The following is a 20,435-nucleotide window of genomic DNA, read 5'->3' as shown; positions in this document are numbered from 1 at the left end:
ACTCCCTCGTGGTTCCATTATTTTTTTCTCTTATGGTAGAGTTGTACTCAAGTACGTTTAAAATAATTTTATTCAAGTAGAAGCAAAAACGTGTTTGGAGAAACTACTACTTTAGTACTATAGTTTGGATATTAAATAAAATTGTATTGATGAGTTATGAGTTAATGTAATCGGACATAATAAACAGAAAAAAAGTGTAGGAAATGTTCAAATCCTCCAATATTGTTAATATAAAGCCCTAGTCACGTGTAGATTTATGAACACTTTAACTCAAGAGACTGTTAAGCTGTGCAATGTTACTCAAGTATGTCCAAAAACTATCTATTTAAAACTAACTATTCTGAGAAGTGCAGTTTATTCAAAAAGAAAAAGGTTGCGGAGTACAACCAACCTTCAGTTAATTTTCACAAATAAATATTTTTCAGCTCAAATCCTTTAACAAAATGGGCTTCATTAACTAAATATTAACACAAGTCCACAATATGTTGTCTTGTACAAACAAGATAATCATCTTGAAGGAATGGGCTTATCACATGCACATGACTTAACACAGTTGCTGCTGGCCAGTTTGGGACTTGTTCTGCATGATAATTTACCTTATGAAGGGTATAAATGGAATGGAATGTACATTAAATGATTACTTTTGAATGTTCTTTATGTGCGACATCTTGGATAATAGCCTACACTTAGTTTGTCTTCTGTAATGCACTTACCCTTATTTTTTAAACAGTTTACCTGTGAATAATTCAATTATTGTTGATACATATTAATTTCACTTTATTACATGAAAGAATACAGAGACACTGTTGAGAAGATAATGTAATATTTATTCAAAATCTTTACAAAGGCAATTGTGAATTCTTAAAGCTGGCATTACATATTACATATCTTCAGTCCTGATTTTGGTAGCCCTTTGTAACTAAGGCTAAACCACCAAAGAATAAAACAAAAACAGTAACCGGCAACGGCTAGCTCTGCGCCATCATTTCAGCCTTTTGGACCAAACTCTATTTGCTTAAATACTTACTGCAGTAATAAATAAATCTTAAAATTCTCCTGTGTCTTTCATTCCAGACATTTTGATGATAAATAATATTGTAGTGTAACTTTTAGCTGCTTTGTGAGTAACAGTTTAAACATGGCCGAGCTGGTGCCGTCTTCCTCCCCGCCCGTATGCAAAGGAGCCCCGGGGGGCTCTCGGTTAACCTGCTGGGGGAGGGAGGAGGTGGAATGTCATTGGAGCGGTGCACACAGGGCTCCATCAGGACGCGGCTGCCATGCGGACCCTCTCGGAGGGGCACAGCAGGCTGTTCTTAGCCGCCTTCACCGTGTTCATCATCAGCATGGCCACAGTCATGGGCCCCACTCCTCCAGGGACCGGCGTGATGAAGCCCGCCTTCCGTCGCACACCTGAGCAACGACAAGAAGACCAGTTAGGACGACTTCAGCAGTTTTATCATACAACAGGATCAAAGAAACACGACACAGACAATTGCAAGAGAATTAAGAGTGGTCTCGAGTTAGTTTTTTTTAAAGTATCAGTTATTTCATTTTCATATTTGCTGCAGCCCAAAGAACATTCTGCAGGTATCCAGCAATTGTTTACATCGTTTGGGTTTTAGGTCCTAGAAACATGTTAAAATAAAAAAGAATGTCGGGGTTTAAGACAGTCCAGTCCCAATGTCTTGTTAATCTGCCCATGTTTAAGAGATTCAAACTTTCAATCGACATGAATCCTACGAGCTCAAAGGTTCACTCTTTCAGATGTATGCGGTCAAGCCATTTAGCATCACAACAGCAGAGTCCAGCGCTACACAGGCCTTGTGTAACACAAAACCCTTTGTTTAAACAGAAAGAAATGTTCTTTTAGAAACACGGATTTAAAGTGAATAGAGCGCAGAGCATTCATTTCGATTACTCGACTTGATGATTTCAAAAGCTCTTTACATTGTTAAGAAATGTAAGAGCTTTTTAAGAATTTAGGTCAAATTTAATGCCAGGCAAAAGAACACACATTTGAGATAGCATTTTTTTGCTTTTGAAACAAAAATTGATTATAAAGAACACCAATACGGATAAAGATGTGTGTTGATACAAACTATATGCATTGATAAGACATAATTATGATCTTACTACCTTTATAATATTTAATACAATGTTATTAGACCTAGTCTATTATGGGTTATAATTTCAAATCCAAGACAGACATCGAACTGATGCGAATGGATGGATTTAAAGCATAAAACGTCAAATATTCTTACAAAAGATATAACATTACTGCGACTAAAACCATAAACAAGGACATTTAAGACAATTAGTTTAAAAATTGATGCTTTGAAGGCCTTATATTTGGTACTATCAGATTTATAACTTTTTCTTATGCTTTTCAGACCTCGCAGCTGCCCTGGTTACACACACAAAATACACAAACACACCCTCGACCCAGCTCAACGTCGGAAGCACACGTTTACACATTTTTTGCGTCAGAGGAAACATTTGTTCCTTTGAGTGTTATGTAATGAACGCTTGCTTCATCAGAGCAGTGAAAGGTTTGAATTGGAGTTTTGCCCCTTTTGTCACGTTCACTTTAAATTATGATCCACGTATGTTACAGTTCAATACTACCCCAGCCTTAGCTCTGGACCCTCACTGACAGCTGAACCCCAGTGTAGAGCACCCCCCCATCGAGTGTGTAGAGACCCCCCGGTGAAGCGCACCCCCAGTGTAGACCCGCTGTAGACCCCCGTACCTTCAAAGTCCACGTCTCCCACCAGCCGGCTCTTCCCCGTCGCTGGGTCCTGTATCCGGTTTATGCCCACATCGATGACGGCTGCTCCTTCTTTGATCATGTCTGCAGTGATGAGGTTGGGGATTCCTAAAATGACCATAGTTCAATAAGATAAATCCATCTGAAAGTTTCTTCCAAGTGCTGCGGTCAGAAGCGGTTCGAACCTGCTGCAGCCACGATAATGTCAGCGATCTTGGTGTGTTGGCAGAGCTTCTCTTTTGGCGTGTACCGGTGTGAGATGGTGACTGTGGCATCGCCTGAAACACACACACACAAATAGAAATCAGTCTAATGAGTAGAAGTCACATATACGTTTGATGTTTAACTTAAGTGGAGTTGTTTTTCTCATTTAGCTGCACGGTCAGGTCAGGGCCCGTCTGGTGTCGACCAAAACAACAGCCACAATGACTGTGGACCTGCAGGACTGAGGGGAATAATTATGAGGAGAGCTCCTTGTGCTCCTTTAGAAGTCATGGCAGATAGATTGCGTCTCATTCTGTGCCTTGAATGGGCCTTCTTCACGTCTCATTGAGCCCTGCTGTACTTCCTGCTCTTTGTGAGCTGGGATTGGCTCAGAACAGACACATGTGGAGCAGGACCACAGCTTGAAGACATTATGCAACCCAATACACACGTGGAGGGAGTTACAATGGTTACAACAACAACAACAACAACAACAACAACAACAACAAAAACAAAAACAACCTGAAGTTCATCTAAAGCAGTGATGGCCAAATTATGCCCCCTCTGTGTTTTAGTTGCGCTCACCTCCGGGGCGCTCGTGCTGCCCGTCCGTGTGCAGGAGCATGGCGATGGGCATGCCCACGTTCTTGGAGCGGCCTGCGACCACCACATTCTTGCCCAGCGTGGGGATGCCTGCAGACAGACACACGTCAGGACAGTCGAAGAGCAGAGGAGAAGGCGAGGCAGGAGTAGGCAGTACCTGTGCGTTTGATGATCTCCCACACGCCCCAGGGAGTGGCAGGCAGCATGGTGGACTGGTCCAGGCACAGCCGGCCCACATTCACCACATGGAAGCCATCCACGTCCTTGGTGGGCGCCACGGCGTTACAGATCAAGCGCTCATCAATGTGGTCTGCAGAAACAGAACAAACATGATATAAATCACATGACAAGTCCTGAGGAGCCTCTCCCGCAGTGCTGGAGGATAGAACAGTTGCTACAGAAGCAACTGCAAACAGTCTGCTGCTGGAGCGAGAGCAACTCTGCGAGCCCAGTGACGCTCACTGACCCAGTATAGAAGCACAGAGGGGCCTGTACCTGGTAGAGGCAGCTGCACCAGCAGCCCGTCCACACGGTGGTCTGTGTTGAGTTTGTCGATGAGGTCCAGCAGCGCCTCTTCACTGGTGGACGAGTGCTTCAAGATGGTCTCACTGGAGATTCCTGAAGACCACACCACAGTTACACTAAGCTCTGAGAGCTTCCACACGTTCTAATGTGAGCAGTGCTCCTCACCAACATCAGCCGCTGCCCGGGTCTTGTTGAGGACATAGGAGTGGCTGGCTGGGTCGTCCCCCACCAGCACCACACTGAGGTGGGGTCTTCTGTTCCCCGCCAGCACCCATTTCTCCACATCCACCCGTGCCTCATCACGGATCTGCCGTGCCAGCTTCCTTCCAGAGATCACCACGGCCTCTTGTCTGGAGACACACAATCAAGTATTAAGTATTTAAAGTATTACAAGAGACATTCTATGTAGCACAGGCTTCGTACAGCAGTAAAGTTTGTATAGAAACAAAGAGCGTGCTCTTCTACAAGGCAACGGGGAGATTTGGCACAAGCAAAAAGGGAAATTCAGGTAATTATAAGGAATGCATCCAGCACTTTTCCCCATTCCCCTACGCCCCACACTGTGCGGCCCCCAGTCCCCTACGCCCCACACTGTGCGGCCCCCAGTCCCCTACGCCCCACACTGTACGGCCCCCAGTCCCCTACGCCCCAAACTGTACGGCCCCCAGTCCCCTACGCCCCACACTGTGCGGCCCCCAGTCCCCTACGCCCCACACTGTGCGGCCTCCATTCCCCTACGCCCCACACTGTGCGGCCCCCAGTCCCCTACGCCCCACACTGTACGGCCCCCAGTCACCTACGCCCCACACTGTACGGCCCCCAGTCACCTACGCCCCACACTGTACGGCCCCCAGTCACCTACGCCCCACACTGTACGGCCCCCAGTCTCCTACGCCCCACACTGCACGGCCCCCGGGCCCATGGGCCCTACAGTGTAATCCATATCCCCCATCAGCCCCTGGAGCTGTGTGCGCTGGCTAAAATTAGCTAGCTAAAAGTGCCTTTCTACCTGACAGACACTTGGACCCGAGTGCCAGCGTTACCCTGTGCACCAGCTGGTGTATTACATAAAGCAAGAGTGAAAATTAATACAGAAAAAAATGTGCAAATGCTATTTTTAGAGCCTAATTAGAATTGCATGTACCCTATGTACATTCAACTATATTTCAAACTCATACAATATTACAATTTGAAAGAATTCTAATGATGACAATCTAGATTTGCCCTGCTACATTTGTAGCGTGCCAAACGACAGCGTTAGCAGCTTTTCCAGACACGGCAGCCGCCTGAAGCCCGTCTCAGTATGTACAGCAAACATACTCTTGTCTCTTCATATGGAAATGAGCGCGCTAACCTTATATAAGCGGGCTACAGCAGAGGAGCCGTGATGTAACAGGCTTTTTGTTGCTAATTGACCCACTATGTGTGAAAACGGGGTGAGGGCAGACGGTCACAGTCCCCCAGCACCAGCGAGGAACGTGGAACTCCTCAAACTTAAGCATCCATTTAAAACTTGTGTCTCAAAAAACTGCCTAACCCAACTTAAAACGAAGAAAAGAACTGATCGAAAAAGAAAGAAAAAAAAAGAACTGTACGAATACATGAAGCCTCTGAATATAATGTTATTGACAACAATCCCAACAGTCCCTCAGATTAACACAGGCTGAGTACAATTATACTCCATGTTTGCAAAGTCAACTTGATGAGGAACATTTGTGTTTGCCCACTAATATACACAAGAGCTAAAGATATACACAGCGTTAAAGAAACTAATCTTTTTCTATCACACAGTAGTGACTGGAATGATACACTGCTTTGGTAATCGGATTTGTGAAAAGTATTTTGAAAGTTAGATTCTGTGTCTAATTTGACTGAACAAAGTGGAGCATGCCCCTCCCACTTCTCCATTTGGGAGCAGAAAATACAAGCCACAGACTTGAAAGGACTTGGACTTGACTTAAACCTATGAGCCACAGACTTGAGACCAAACCAGGACATGGTCTCACCTGTTGACTATAATCACCTTGGAAACATAGTAGAAAAAGCTTCAGTTGTAGTCATCTGGACTCAGTTTGAAAAAGTAGACGTTTCGACTCTCATCCAAGAGTCATTGTCAATAACAGAATTTAGGTCGAGAACTCCGATATTTATACTGTTCTGTGGTAAGACCCGCCCATTGGGAGGAGCCTTCCTGAAGTAGAAAGAGTTGTTGGTTTCAACAGAAACTCCCCCCTTGTATCTACTGAGCTAGCCTATTCAGAATGCACGATGGAGGTGGAGATGCAAGATGGAGATGCACGGCATTTGCCGTGCATCTCCACCTTGAAGCCTCTAATCACTCGTTTGAAGACGGTGAGGTGAAGGTTTTAAGCAGGGAGAAAAGATGGTTTGAAAGAGGAGTCAAGGAAGCTATTTTTGTTAAAAAAGAAAGACCTTCTTTAAACAGAAATGGAGGGCTTAGGTTTAATCTTCCTGTTATCTATAATGGGTTACTGAACCCCTGGAAAGGTAGAGGACATTCAGATGCTAATCAGGTACTCAGGGTGGTTGAGCCAGGGTCTCACTAAGACAAAGAGGTTTTAACAGCCCATTAAGATTCTGAATAGGCTAGCTCGGTAGATACAAGGGGGGAGTTTCTGTTGAAACCAACAACTCTTTCTACTTCAGGAAGGCTCCTCCCAATGGGCGGGTCTTACCACAGAACAGTATAAATATCGGAGTTCTCGACCTAAATTCTGTTATTGACAATGACTCTTGGATGAGAGTCGAAACGTCTATTTTTTCAAACTGAGTCCAGATGACTACAACTGAAGCTTTTTCTACTATGGAACACGCCTGGACGAATGAGGGATTACACCGACACCTTGGAAACAGTTCACATTCAACAATCACTATGGGCAGACATTGTAAAACTATTGAATTTGAATGGAAGCAAAACCTGTCGACTCGGTTACATGAGTGTGACAAGAGAGTCCATCCTGTGAAAACATGAGGCTATTTTATGTGTTAAAACACACACTAAAACTTCATGAAGTGGTCAATATTAAAGACATTTTGCAATCATTTTTGCTTTAATGGCCAGCGCTGCTATACTATATTATTACTGTAGAGTCAACTCGCCCAACCCAATTTTAAATGTCATGTTTAAAATGGGTCGGCATTATAAAACTGTGGAATTCGCCCTCTTGCACACTTGTATATTACCTGTGTCTGCACTGTGGAGATGTTGATCATGTGCTATAAAGGGATATTTCTTCATTACACAACATCAAAATCATATACAATTGTTGCATTTTGATGCAGTGTGTGTAAACTTTAACTTTAACTAAAAGACAAACTGTGCCAACATTATCAGACATATAAATGTGATCCGTGAGACCCTTGTGCGCCTTGGAAGCTGTCCTCATGCGCAGCGTCACATGGAGGAGCACCCTTGGGACCTTGCGTGGGACATTAGCTGATTAAACACATGGGTGTCACAGTTCCTGCCTACACGTTTTCAATCAGGACTCCACAAGACCCTGTGGGGACGTTCAGACCAGGAGAAACAAGAACCAAGTGTAAAAGTGCCAGAGCAGTGACACGCGCTGCTGCCGTGCCCAACGTTACACGACCCAGAGTGTCGTTTCAAATATCTTAGAGAAAAAATATAAATACCAAGTTTGAGTTGGCACTATTATCAAATCACAAAGGCTGATTATCAAAACTACAGCCTTTGCAATTTGATAATAGTGCCAAAGATGATATTCTATTATCATAATAGATTATCATCTATAGAAAAATATTGTTGTACCTAGACCTTTACAAATATGTTCTTGTACATAGGATTCTTGTAGGAGTGAAAGTTGTTTATAATGTACAGAATTCTACTTTTTAAACATGTATCGCAAAAGCAGTCAAACGTGTATTAATATTTACACTGATACAATGCACATTCTCACAAAGGGGTTCACAGTTTATAACCCTCTTATAACCAGGTTTAGGTCTGGGAGACGTCAGATCTTCATTTTACACCCTGAACAAGAATAAAGCTAGTGCACTGCAAACTGTCATAAACCCAAACAGAAGAATACTCGGGTCTGAACAGCTGAAAGCTCAATGTGACGAGCCCGGGTCTCCAGCAGGGGCCCGGGACCTGGGGCCCGGGACCTGTCAGCCTGCAAAAACCTAACACGATTTCATCAGCCACTCAAGCTGCTATGATACCGGCAAACCGCTAGGGGCGCGCCACAGCGGGCGGACATTTATTCCAGTATCTCCCGCACTAATCCACGGAACATGAACGAACACTACGTTACAAACCCCATGAAGACAGAAAACGGGGGAGACAACAGCGTCCGTCACGTCCAGAGCCGGTTAACAGAGGATACAACGTGTCCTGGATCCGCAGTGGGCGAACTCACCTCGCGGCTGTCGTGTGCACTTGGCACACTTGGAGCTGGAAGTGTTGGCACAGTTTCCTGAGGGTCCTGACCGCTGCCATGTTGTCTGAGGCTGGACAGAGTAGAGAGGAGAGGACAGAGGACAGAGGACAAGATACAGCGCTGGACCGAGCCGTGAGGAGAGAGCTCAGGAGGAGGAAGGACGAGCGGGTGCGCGGCGGTTAAACGTGTTGCCCCCGCCCTTCTTACGTATGGCGTGACGTCACTCAGCTGCTGACACGCCTCTCTGGGCGGGCAGTAGGAGATGGAACTATAAGATAATAGAATACATGGTAGTACATGATAGTAGGCCTCTTCTACAGAACTGTAGGTCTACTTCCGCCGTGTACCTTTCTTTCTTTCTTTTTTTCTTTCTTTAATTGTTAATCATTCATTTCCCACACACACAGCTATATTTTATTTGTAAATTTGGAGTACAACTTTGGTGTTTGATGGCGGCTGGTATCCAAGTTTTACATTACCGCCAGACTTTCTTGGTCTTCTTCTTCTTGTTCGTCTTTGGTGTTTTACGGCGGTTGGTCAGACTTTATTCTTTAGACTTTATTCCAGAGCAGACTCTTCCTCTTGTTGTTGTTGTTGTTGTTGTTGTTGTTTTATGGCGGTTGGCATCCAAGCGTTGGCATCCAAGACTTTATTCTTATTCTTTCGACTGAAAAGTATAAAGTCTGGTATCGAACCGCAATGGCGGTTGGTATTCAAGTGAAGTTGTTGTTGTTGTTTTATGGCGGTTGGCATCCAATTGTTGCATTACCGCCAGACTTTATTCCTCAGACTTTTCGTAGTCCTCAGACTGTCGTAGTCCGTAAAAGTACTCCTTCCATTGCTTTGGTGTTACAAAGCCCATGAGGTCATGATATGTCTTTGTGACTAGAATAGTTGTTGTTGTTTCAGAGACCGACCGGCTTTATTCCAGACTGACTCTTCTTCATCTTCCTCTCCTTCTTTGATGTTTGATGCTTCCGCCGTACAGCTTTATTCTTTACGCTTCGTTCTTTAGGCTTTGATACTTCCACTGTTGTCGTTGCTTGGCAGCCTACTGGATTGGGCGAGGACAGGAGACAAGCAACTGAAAGGATCAGGATCATTGCTAAAGCTGCAGGGAGATTCCTTGGAACAAAGGAGCTTGATTGGGCAGATATAGAAAACAGGCTAAAGGCGCTAAATGGGAGTCGGAGTGATGGGGGTCTGCTTGTGGGGAGTCAGAGTGATCAGAGTGACGAGATGGGGGTGGTCTCCTGTCCTCGCCCAGTCTCGTAGACTTACGGCTACCAAGCAGGGACATCAGTGGAAATATTAAAGCCTATAGAATGAAACCTAAAGAATAAAGCTGTACGGTGGAAGCACCGAACGTCAAAGAAGGAGAGGAAGATGAAGAAGAGTCTCCCTGGAATAAAGCCGGTTGGTCTCTGAAACAACAACTATTCTAGTCACAAAGACATATCATGACCTCATGGGCTTTGTAACACCAAAGCAATGGAAGGAGTACTTTTACGGACTACGACAGAGTCTGAGGACTACGAAACGTCTGAGGAATAAAGTCTGGCGGTAATGCAACACTCGGATGCCAACCGCCATAACACAACAACAACTACGAAAAGTCTGAGGAATAAAGTCTGGCGGTAATGCAACAATTGGATGCCAACCGCCATAAAACAACAACAACAACAACAACAAGCAACGCCTCTACCTCCAGTTCTTTACTCTGATCACTCTGATTCTCCAAAAATAGACCTCTGTCACTCTGACTCCCATTTAGCGCCTTTAGCCTGTTTTCTATTTCTGCCAATTCAAGCTCTTTTGTTCCAAGGACTCTTCCTGCAGCTTTAGCAATGATCCTGATCCTTTCAGTTCTCTTTTGAGTTTGAGCAGCACAGTTTACAACATCCACCATAAAGAGTACAAAATCCTCTCTATCCACAACCAAGGTATTCTCATTAATTCTGGAACCTTCACACTTGGAACCTTCACACTTGGAACCTTTGCACTTGGAGGGTCCACACTTGGGGGAGCAACGCTAGCATTTGTCACTTTCACCTCTTTACTTGACACTTTCTTGACTGCATCCGCATAGGATATGCCTTGAGAGTAATTTTTTGCACCTCAGCAGCCCTTTTGCTAAACACAGGGCAGGGCTATGTTCTTCCCCACAGTTACAGCACTTCAGTTTTGCTCCTTCGTCACACTTCCCATACTCGTGATCTCCTGCACATTTACCACATCTTTGCGTCCCTCTGCAGACCGCTGCAATATGCCCAAAGTGCTGGCACTTAAAGCAAGGCAGGGGCAGTGGAACATGGGCTGACGCCATAGTTCACGTATCCAATGAACACCTTACTAGGCAGGCATTTCCCTTCAGTTTTATCATTACCGACAAGCTGTCACATCTTTCTCCAAACCGCATTGTTTTCAACTGCCTAGCGTCCACTATCTTAGCTCCAGTTAAATTATCCTTTACTTCATCCACAGTCACCATCGTAGGGACGCATGTGATAATTCCTCTGACTGTGTTTCTTTCAACGTCAGAAACGAGAATGTTCTTTCCACCCAGACTTTTAATCTCAATCACTTTCCTTTGCTGCACACAACCAGCAGCGAGCCATCTCTAAGGACTCTCGCATCCTTGACCTCTCCCACAGCCTTATTTAGGCTCGTCATCGATGCCACTGGACTCCTCAAAGGACGCATTTTCCTGTGCAAGCTTTATAATCACCTTACACTCTTTGCTCTCGTTCCCGATATTAGCAGCTTCATCCTGCCTTTCACAGCCAGAACCTTCCGATGCGGCTGAGCTAAAGGACATTTTATGTTTCCAACAACCAGAAAATAATAGAAATGAAGAAAAGGTCTATCTTAGGAGACATTATGGACGTTGAAGTAGTGCAGTTTGTCGTAGACCCTCTGGTGTCTGATTTGATTGTGTCTGTTTGTCAATCCACATTTGCATGTTGCATGAAAACACCGCAGCCTTCATGAAAGACACATAATCTGAGCTCCACTTTTATCTACCAACATTTATTCCCTTTAGAGGTAGAGGTGAGATGTGTAAGCCTGGAGCTGCTCTCATGTGCAGGGCACACATTGAGCCCTTTGGGACCACGGCTGGGATATTAACGCAAAGGCAGAAAAAAAGTCTCTGGTGGTGTATCGTGAAAAAACAAAAAAGAAAGAAAGTAAGCTGACAATTTTTATTTTGCTAGTCCTCATAAGCTTGTGCACTACATAGTAAACAACAACAAAAAAGAAATATGCACATTAACAAAAAGTAAATGAGTAGGTCTAAATCAAATTGACATAAACAAACATTATTAATTATAAACTAATGAACCAAATGTTAGAATGAGCAAAATTGACAAATAGCTAAAGGCCTAAAGTCTACTTTAATAATCCCAGTAAGAGTCATCCTCTCCCCTGCATTTGACCAAGACCAAAAACACATAGTCTATATTTACTGTACATGCAATTAACTTAATTTTTGTAAAGCCCAAAATTACAACAGCAGTTGCCTCAAGGGCTAAACAAAAATTGTTGATTTTACCAGAAGAAAGTTAGAAACTCAAACAATGAAACAGTCATTGGTCAATAATAGAGAAGCAGATTAACCAATGTTCACAGGAATTAGAAAACTGATAATGTCCCAGCATCGCCCGTCCTGAGAGCAAGGGAGAACTGCCCAAAACCCTTTGGGAGAAAGTAGAGGAGGAGGAGAGATCCTACTCCCATGGACGGACAGGCTGCAGATGGTCCAGGACTAAACCAGGACTGAACCAGGAATAAACCAGGACTAAACCAGGACTAAACCAGGGCTAAACCAGGGCTAAACCAGGGCTAAACCAGGACTGAACCAGGAATAAACCTGGACTAAACCAGGTATAAACCAGGTATAAACCAGGTATAAACCAGGTATAAACCAGGAATAAACCAGGACTAAACCAAGTCTAAACCAGGAGGGTTTAGTCCAGGACTGATGCACATCCATTTGCAGTTAGAGACTGTAGAGCCAAAAACATTCAAGACAGAGACTCGTCTAGTAAAGCAGAGGTCATCCAGGAAGGTGAGGAGCATTCAGGCAGGTGAGGAGCGTCCAGGCAGGTGAGGAGCATTCAGGCAGGTGAGGAGCGTCCAGGCAGGTGAGGAGCATTCAGGCAGGTGAGGAGCATTCAGGCAGGTGAGGAGCGTCCAGGCAGGTGAGGAGCATCCAGGCAGGTGAAGAGCGTCCAGGCAGGTGAGGAGCATCCAGGCAGGTGAGGAGCGTCCAAGCAGGTGAGGAGCATTCAGGCAGGTGAGGAGCGTCCAGGTAGGTCAGGCAGGTGAGAAGCATTCAGGCAGGTGAAGAGCGTCCAGGCAGGTGAAGAGCTTCCAGGCAGGTGAGGAGCATCCAGGCAGGTGAGAAGCATTCAGGCAGGTGAGGAGCGTCCAGGCAGGTGAGGAGCGTCCGGCAGGTGAAGAGCGTTCAGGCAGGTGAGGAGCGTCCAGGCAGGTGAGGAGCGTCCAGGCAGGTGAGGAGCGTCCAGGCAGGTGAGGAGCGTCCAGGTAGCATAGTTGCTCCTAGGGCAGTGTAGCTGGGAAACTGTAAGTGTTTATTTCTGTTCCTTGGTAGCTAAACGCTCTACCTCCTACTGTGCTTTTAGAGACTCTTGGGCTCTGTTTGGATGATATGGTACTATAGTATCTTTCAGGTACGATAGGGCCATGTCATTTATCTTCTTTTAGTTCCTATTTGTAATCGTAGTGTGGCTTTGCAGGCACCAAGACATTACAGTGGCAACATAACTAATTGCTAACTAACAACCACAGAGTCTGGAGAAAGTCCTTACTGTGTCACCTCTGTCTCTGCTCCTTTCTACACAAACAGAACAGCACTGCACCTGCTCTGATTGGACAGAGCTCAGGGAATCTGCGGATTATGCTTTAAACCAGTGGTTCTCAAGGGGGTCCCAGACCCCACTTGAAGGTCCCCCAAAAATGTGATAACATGTACATAACTTGTACAATATCTTATACAATCACTGTTTTTTGATGAAAACAACAACACCAATAAAATAACAACGATGATAAATTGTGATCTCATTTGAATTTGGTTATAAACATGGTTTGAGCGTCAGAATATTGTTGTAATTCCATTTTGGAGATCAGAAGGGGGTCTCCGGCCTAAATAAAATTGAGATCCCCTGCTTTAAACAACTCAATTTAGCCTTAAACAGTCAAATGAATCACGTCTTATACAAAACACAAATCTAATATAATTGTCCCAAAAAGTGAGTAGTCATCATCTCTTGGGATTGGAGAGGCACAGCTCTGACCACGAACTGTCAGGTAATCGAGCTTGGATTGACTCAACAGCGCCCTCTAGCGGACATGTTCAGCTTTCGGGAAGGCGGTCTGCGGATGTGCAACTGCCTTAGTTGCCAGATCCTTTAGTATCAGGACTTATCTTGTCCCTTTAAGCCCACGTTTTCGGCTCGTATTTGAGAGGAAGATGCTTATGACGGGTTAGAAAACATTAGCAGTCATTTCCAAATTAATGTTTTATTTCTATCAGAATGTTAAAAATTCCAGAACGGTGGCAAATGGAGGCTAAATACAGTAGACCTTGGTAAATTTCCTTAATGCAAATTATTTTAAAAATATTAAAATATTAAAAATATAAAATATGTTAGTTTCAATACTAAAAAGGATGGAAACAATAAAAATGGTTAGCCTCAGTATGTATAAACAAGACACACACGCACGCACACACACATACACACACACACACACAGACACAAAGACACGCACGCGCGCACACACACACGCACGCACGTCTTTGCTGGTGTCGCGCCCTTTCGCTTCGTCTTGTCAGATCTGGCAACCCACACCGTGCAAACTCCGAGATAGAGGAAGAGCAGTGAAGTTAGCCTAGCGTCAGCACACATCCAGCACGCAGCGGCTCTGTTCTCTCTTCTACCGCTCTCGAACACAGCTTTTCTCACACCCTGCGACCGTTTCTCGTCACCTGAAGGCCACCGGAGAGCTCTGGCAGAGATGAGCTTCTTATTGTAAGTCCACATCTTTAACGTAGCCGTCGGTGCTCAGTCAAAGTTAGCTGCGGTTCATCATCAGTAGCAGCAGAGGAAGTTGCTGCTGTCGCTCACGAAGACGATCCACCTCACAATTCAAGTTAGAATCGCTTTGGTTCATGACAACGTTTCCCCAATTCTTGCTATTCGCGCATTTATTTTTTATTATTATTTATTTATTTTTAGTCGTTTTGAACAAGCGGACTTAACTTTGTGCTAACTCGATAGCTTGATGCGCCTTGTGTCTGATGTGATCGTGTTTTCCTTTCACATTAGTCACCAGTGCATCATCGGCTCGGATCCTTTCGTCTTTGTCAGTGCAGTTGTTACAGTCTAAAGGCAGAGGTAAACATGTCTAAACTAGTGTACTTCTACTGTACTTCTACTGCACATCTCTTGTTCTCACTGGCTAGCTTTTATAGACACTTAAAAATGTAAACAAACACTAAGAAAGACTGAATTCCAAAAAGGAGCAAACGTGAAGGGGAACAGAATGTGATTTTAATGGAGAAACTGACCAAATATTAAGTTTTTTTAGGCGCTAGTGACGGATTCTAAGCATTTCTGTTGAAGGAAAAATGCTTAGGCTTTACTGGACAAATACTTGCAGAAATGTTGAGCCCTCAATAGTTTTAAATTTTATCTACAGCAGGGCGGCAACGATTAATTGACTGTGACTAGTCGACTTCAAGAAACCATCTTAGTTGTATTTTTGACTTAACTAGATTTTACTGACCAACAACAACAGAATAAACTGTTATTATCTGATTGTCATCAATACTACACTATATTTGTAAATATTCTCAACCTTTATTTGTTTAAAATTGTATTTAAAAAAATCTAATGATCCTTTGACTAATTAAAAAAAATAATTGCCGTCTAGTTGACTACAAATAAACTTGTTATTTGGAGCCCTAATTTGTTATAAAAACTTAACCACATTAGAATTTCGAGCAGATGTTGGTAAAAATAAATATTATGGTCTTCTACACTTTGCCTCCAGGTTGCCCCATTCTGATGAGTATTTTAATAATATTAATAATAAAAAAAACAATCTTATAAACAATACATTTGTCCCAGACTTCTGGTTATGGTTCTGAAGTAAACGGTTCCGTTACACCGCGTCTCTGCCAACATTTGCCTTAAAAATCACATTTTCACCCACACAAACCCTAAATAACAAGTCACAAGACTCTGAGAAAATAGAAGCTGCTGTGACTGGCCTGAAGGCGAGAGGCAGAAAAGCGTCTTTTAGGCAATATGGATGAGTTATGGGAGACGGAAGCTGAGGTGGTGAAACTACAGACTCTCGATTCTCGATTTGGAGCCTTAATTCCTACAGAAACGGGCTTAGACTTGTGATAGTTCTGGAAGGTGAGGGGGGAGACGACACTGAGGGCTTTCTTGAGACCATGATCCCCGACCTTTTATCCAGGACTGGAGTTATGCTCTCAGTGACATGTGGGACCAAATCATTCAGGCCAAAAAAGATGGAAGTAAATGAGCCATGTTACCTGAAATGCGGTTTCTTAACCACCATGAGAAGGAGAGCATCATGAAGACTGCAAAAGTGAAAGGAAACCTCCTGTTCAAAAGCAAGAAAGTATTTTTTGCTCAAGACTTATCATACGAGATACATCAACAACAACTTCTGTGGGGAATTCAAGAAGAGACAGCTAAGGCATGGTTTTTCTTTGACTTTTAAAGGTAAAAAACATATGTTCAAAACACCAGCAAAAGCCTGTATCAGCCTTAAAGCACCAGTCATGGACACAATCGGCAGATATCTTTGGAACATACTCCTGTCAGCAGGGAAAAGGCCCTTTACAAAAAATGTACCGACGATCAAGGATTGGACAAACAATTTTTCATTATTCAAATTTGGTCTTATGGGCTAATGAGTCTTTGTCAATCAACTTTTTATTACATTATTTTTATGGCCCATAACAGAAAGTAGAATACTTTTAAACATAATACACAGATTACAAGTACCAGTAGTTTCTGTAAAAAATATGTGCATAATTTCCTGTGATCTTGTGGTCTTCTTAGTTGTGCACTTTGAAATACCTGGTCTATTACTTAAACATTTTGTGATCTTTTGCCAGAACATCACATTGGCCCCTTGACGCTCAGGGTATGTCTTTTAGTAATAACACTAAAGTCCTAGTAATAACACATTTATTACTTCTCCGACAAATAAACAAGCAAGATGAATTCACAAACTCTTGAGAATCCATCTTGTTAGGCTCCCGCTGATTCGTTCACTGGCCGCACCAGTGGTTTAACGGGCCAATCACATGGCATTTAGGGCCCATAGGCGGGACTGGAACCAATCAAAGAGCTGCGTTGTGGTTTGGGCGGAAGTCAAAACAAACATGGTGGCGCTAAAGGCCATATTTCAGCCTATTTTAGGAGGAATATAGACTTTTTCAAAAATGTGCACACAATGGCACTTTGTGCATTTGTGGATGAGAAAGAGGACTGTGCTTTTCTGACCACTGGATCTAACCCAACGTTTGTGATGCTTTGACCAATCAGCTTTCAGTGAGAGACTTTTCAGACTGATTCTTAAGAACTCAATTCAGAGTGAGACACAGATCAATCTGTGAGCCAGGATAATTAATCCCACATATAGAAAATGTTTGTAGAGGTCTAATATTTTCCAGCGTTTGTATTAAATAAAGCTTCCAAGCAGACGAGATAGTTTAGCCTCATCATTTTGGCCTTGGCTTCCATGCGCAGAGGATTGACACAGTAGGTCTCACGCTTAAAAAGACCCAAGCTGTTAAAAATGAATTTTGATTTATTACACAGCTTTCAATTCTTATGTACAACACCACTCAGAGTGCTACCGATGACCAGGGGCGATTCTAGGGAGTGTGGGGGCCCTAGGCAGAAATTCTTAGGGGGCCCTACCGACCAGTGTTCACAAAAAATCTTCGCGGTCTATTCTGTCCTCACTGTGGTGTCACTACCAGGGCTAGACAGATAGCGAACATCCAAAAAAGAGTCCAACGACCATGTCGAGAAGACTTGTCTTTAATGTCTTTTAAGACGCTTTTCCCCACAACTTGTCTCTTTGACAATTGGAATTTTCTAAAACTGTAACAAACACATAAAAACACGGGGGCCCCCTAGTGGCCTGGGGCCCCAGGCAATTGCCTGGTATGCCTAATGGGATGCAGCGCCTCTGCTGATGACACAATAACACAGATGAGCGGTATTTCTCACTCAGCCAGAGAGAGTCCTTCTCACAACCTGCTCCTTTGTCCCTCACTATTTGTTCATTTGTTGGTTGTTTGCAGTGGCAATCGCTCATCCAAAACCTTCAAGCCCAAGAAAAACATCCCGGAGGGATCGCACCAGTATGAGCTCCTGAAACACGCTGAGGCCACGCTGGGCAGTGGGAACCTGCGACAGGCCGTCATGCTGCCCGAGGGGGAGGATCTCAACGAGTGGATCGCTGTCAACAGTAAGACCAGAGGATTTACAGTGTAATAATAACTTAGAATAGAACAAACTGAACTTAAATATACTTTCTTTAAGAACAACAAATCCTTTCATCTGTTAGGGATTTGGTCAAAATATTTGCCCTGTGAATCTTGCGTCTTAAAAGTGCTCTGTGTCACTTTTCTGGAGGGTTCATTACCCGCCCGAGTATTGCTTTGCCTGTAATGTTTCATATGGCCTGTTTCCACTGGTTCACTTTGTAGCAGATTGGTACGGTCCGAAAGTGTCTCTGCTGTCTTAAGTGAACCATACCGGGCCGTTTAGGCAGTCTAAAGCGAAGGATCTGAGGGTTCCAAAGTTATGATTCACGTTAGGCTCCCAGAATGCTTTAACGTGAGATATTTGGATACGCAGGGAAGGGAAGGGAACACGGACTGAAAACAAAGACTGAAACAAGGCAGCATAAAGTCTGTGAAATCTCTCATTTGCTCAGGAGTGTTCCATTGTAGAAAAGATGACAAAAAGCAGATTTAACTAGAAAATAATCATTTCTAACTGACTGGAGCTTGTGATAATTATCTGTATTGCCAGTGATTAGAACTTGTATGTTGAGGACACATGTTTTGCCAAAAAAGAGCTTGCGCACATTAGCTACAGCTGTTTCCGGTTTATCGATCGCATTAAAACCCAAAATATTTAATTTCAGTGCATAATGCATCTAACATTATCCAAACACATGCATTACACAAATAAGTTAAAACGTGGTGTAGAGGCGCACAGGACAGATATAAAAATAGGACAGTTTCATACTTGTATTTGAGCGTGACTGAATACCCTCACATTTTCACATAAATGACATCCCTGGAAATGTCACGTATACATTTATGTTTATGATCCTTTTGAGTTTGTATAGACATGTTTTTAATGTAAAAAGTAAGCCAAATAGGATATAGATTATCCTATTTGTGTACGGTGAGCAGCTCTTTTGATTCACCCTCAGTGTTGCCATGCATGGACTTGTGAGGATTTCCATTCGTCTCATGTAGCTCTGTGTGCTAAAGAATTACATTGAATGACTCTTGCATGTCTAAACTCGCTTAGAAATGCTCCAACCTGCCGCATATTCAAATATTCAACCCAAACTGGACACTTTTTTGCCCAAAGCAGCAGCGGTTCAGAACAATAGGTTTTGCCGTCATGTGGCTTCACTGGAGAGTCTGCGGCCCACGCCTGGTCTGAACTGTAAAAAGCACATTCACTTTGAACATGTGAGATTTTGGTTTAGCTTCAGCACCACAACACTGAGGGGTGTGGTCAGCTGCTGCTTTGTTCGCCTGATGTCATGCTTTTGGATATGTTTTATCTTCAAGATGTGGTCATGAAGTGCAGAGAAAGTGTCTGGGCCATGGTGACAAAAATACTTCCCCAAAACATGTTACATTAGGACAAAGGCTTCTTGGTTGGTTCAGTATAGAAATGGCTACAGAGTGGATATCAATTTCTTTATTATACAGAGGTAATGTAGGCAATGGAAGTCCAGTCAAACATAATGTGTTGTCATAGATTTCCTTTTCAGAGAACATGAGAAAGTTCAGTGGAGCTGGGATGGGGCTTGTAGGGAGAATAGCATGATGTTTTCCAGCCTCTGTCCAGTGGCAGTTCTTGGTTGAATTACTCCCTCGGTAAAGAGCCTCCATGGTGCCCCCTCCTTTTCACCTACAGCCTCCTGCATGCAATAAGAAAAAAAAAAAAAAAACATTTCTTTATATTTTTATTTTGATATTATTTATTGATGTTAATAATAACATTATTATTATTTGAAGCTTGTAACATGAGCTGCTGAGCCACCCTATCTCCCAATGGACTTTTCAGTGCATTCTGCAAATAAATTGAAACTGAACTTTAAATAGTGACTTATTCATGGGTGCAATGTTATAATACTTTGGCTCATGTGTTCCAGCTGTGGACTTCTTCAACCAGATCAACATGCTGTACGGCACCATCACCGAATTCTGCACTGAGACCAGCTGCTCTGTCATGTCTGCTGGACCAAGGTATGTCCAGGATTTCATACATTATTAAGTTCTATGAGCCTTGTTTCCTCTGGTTCACTTTGGAGCAGATTGGTCCGGTTCAAAAGGGGCGTCACTGTCTTAAGTGAACCGTACCGGGCAATTCTGTTAGGACTGGCTCACTTTTGGCTCCCGGAACCTTTTTAAGCATTTACCGTATACATTTATAGATAGTCTTTATTGACCTTATTCTGCTCCGCCATCACATGTGAAGAGAGGGAAAAGCTGTTAAAATTTCTCTTCCGGTCCAATGGGAAATCCATTGGTTTAAATGGAGAACGAGGCAAAAGTCTCGCCGCTAAATATGCTGTAAAGT

General features: G+C 43.5%; 2 protein-coding genes across 2 annotated transcripts in view; one reads left to right on the top strand and one right to left on the bottom strand.

Moving 5' to 3' along the window:
* Positions 1 to 806: 806 nt before the first annotated feature.
* On the bottom strand, positions 807 to 8,660 carry LOC140362366 (bifunctional methylenetetrahydrofolate dehydrogenase/cyclohydrolase, mitochondrial-like). The gene is made up of 8 exons (XM_072448455.1): positions 8,503 to 8,660; positions 4,265 to 4,449; positions 4,070 to 4,192; positions 3,732 to 3,884; positions 3,557 to 3,664; positions 2,953 to 3,045; positions 2,750 to 2,875; positions 807 to 1,410 (listed from the first exon to the last, which is right to left on the bottom strand). The coding sequence occupies exons 1-8, from the start codon at positions 8,580 to 8,582 to the stop codon at positions 1,262 to 1,264; spliced, it is 1,017 nt and encodes a 338-aa protein (XP_072304556.1). The 5' UTR covers positions 8,583 to 8,660; the 3' UTR covers positions 807 to 1,261.
* Positions 8,661 to 14,375: 5,715 nt separating this feature from the next.
* LOC140362365 (MOB kinase activator 1A) overlaps positions 14,376 to 20,435 on the top strand; it is a 22,736-nt gene continuing 16,676 nt past the window's right edge. Inside the window, exons 1-3 of the mRNA XM_072448453.1 lie at positions 14,376 to 14,576; positions 17,903 to 18,069; positions 20,008 to 20,101. Of these exons, the coding sequence (XP_072304554.1) occupies positions 14,563 to 14,576; positions 17,903 to 18,069; positions 20,008 to 20,101 (275 nt within the window). The 5' untranslated portion in view covers positions 14,376 to 14,562. The remainder of the gene's footprint in view (positions 14,577 to 17,902; positions 18,070 to 20,007; positions 20,102 to 20,435) is intronic.

The sequence above is a fragment of the Eucyclogobius newberryi genome, unplaced genomic scaffold (assembly GCF_026437365.1).
Source record: "Eucyclogobius newberryi isolate DKJ021-1_F unplaced genomic scaffold, fEucNew1.0.hap1 SCAF_163, whole genome shotgun sequence".
NCBI lineage: Eukaryota > Metazoa > Chordata > Actinopteri > Gobiiformes > Gobiidae > Eucyclogobius > Eucyclogobius newberryi.
Note: the sequence above shows the minus strand (reverse complement) of the source record. Positions and strands in the feature narration are given on the sequence as shown.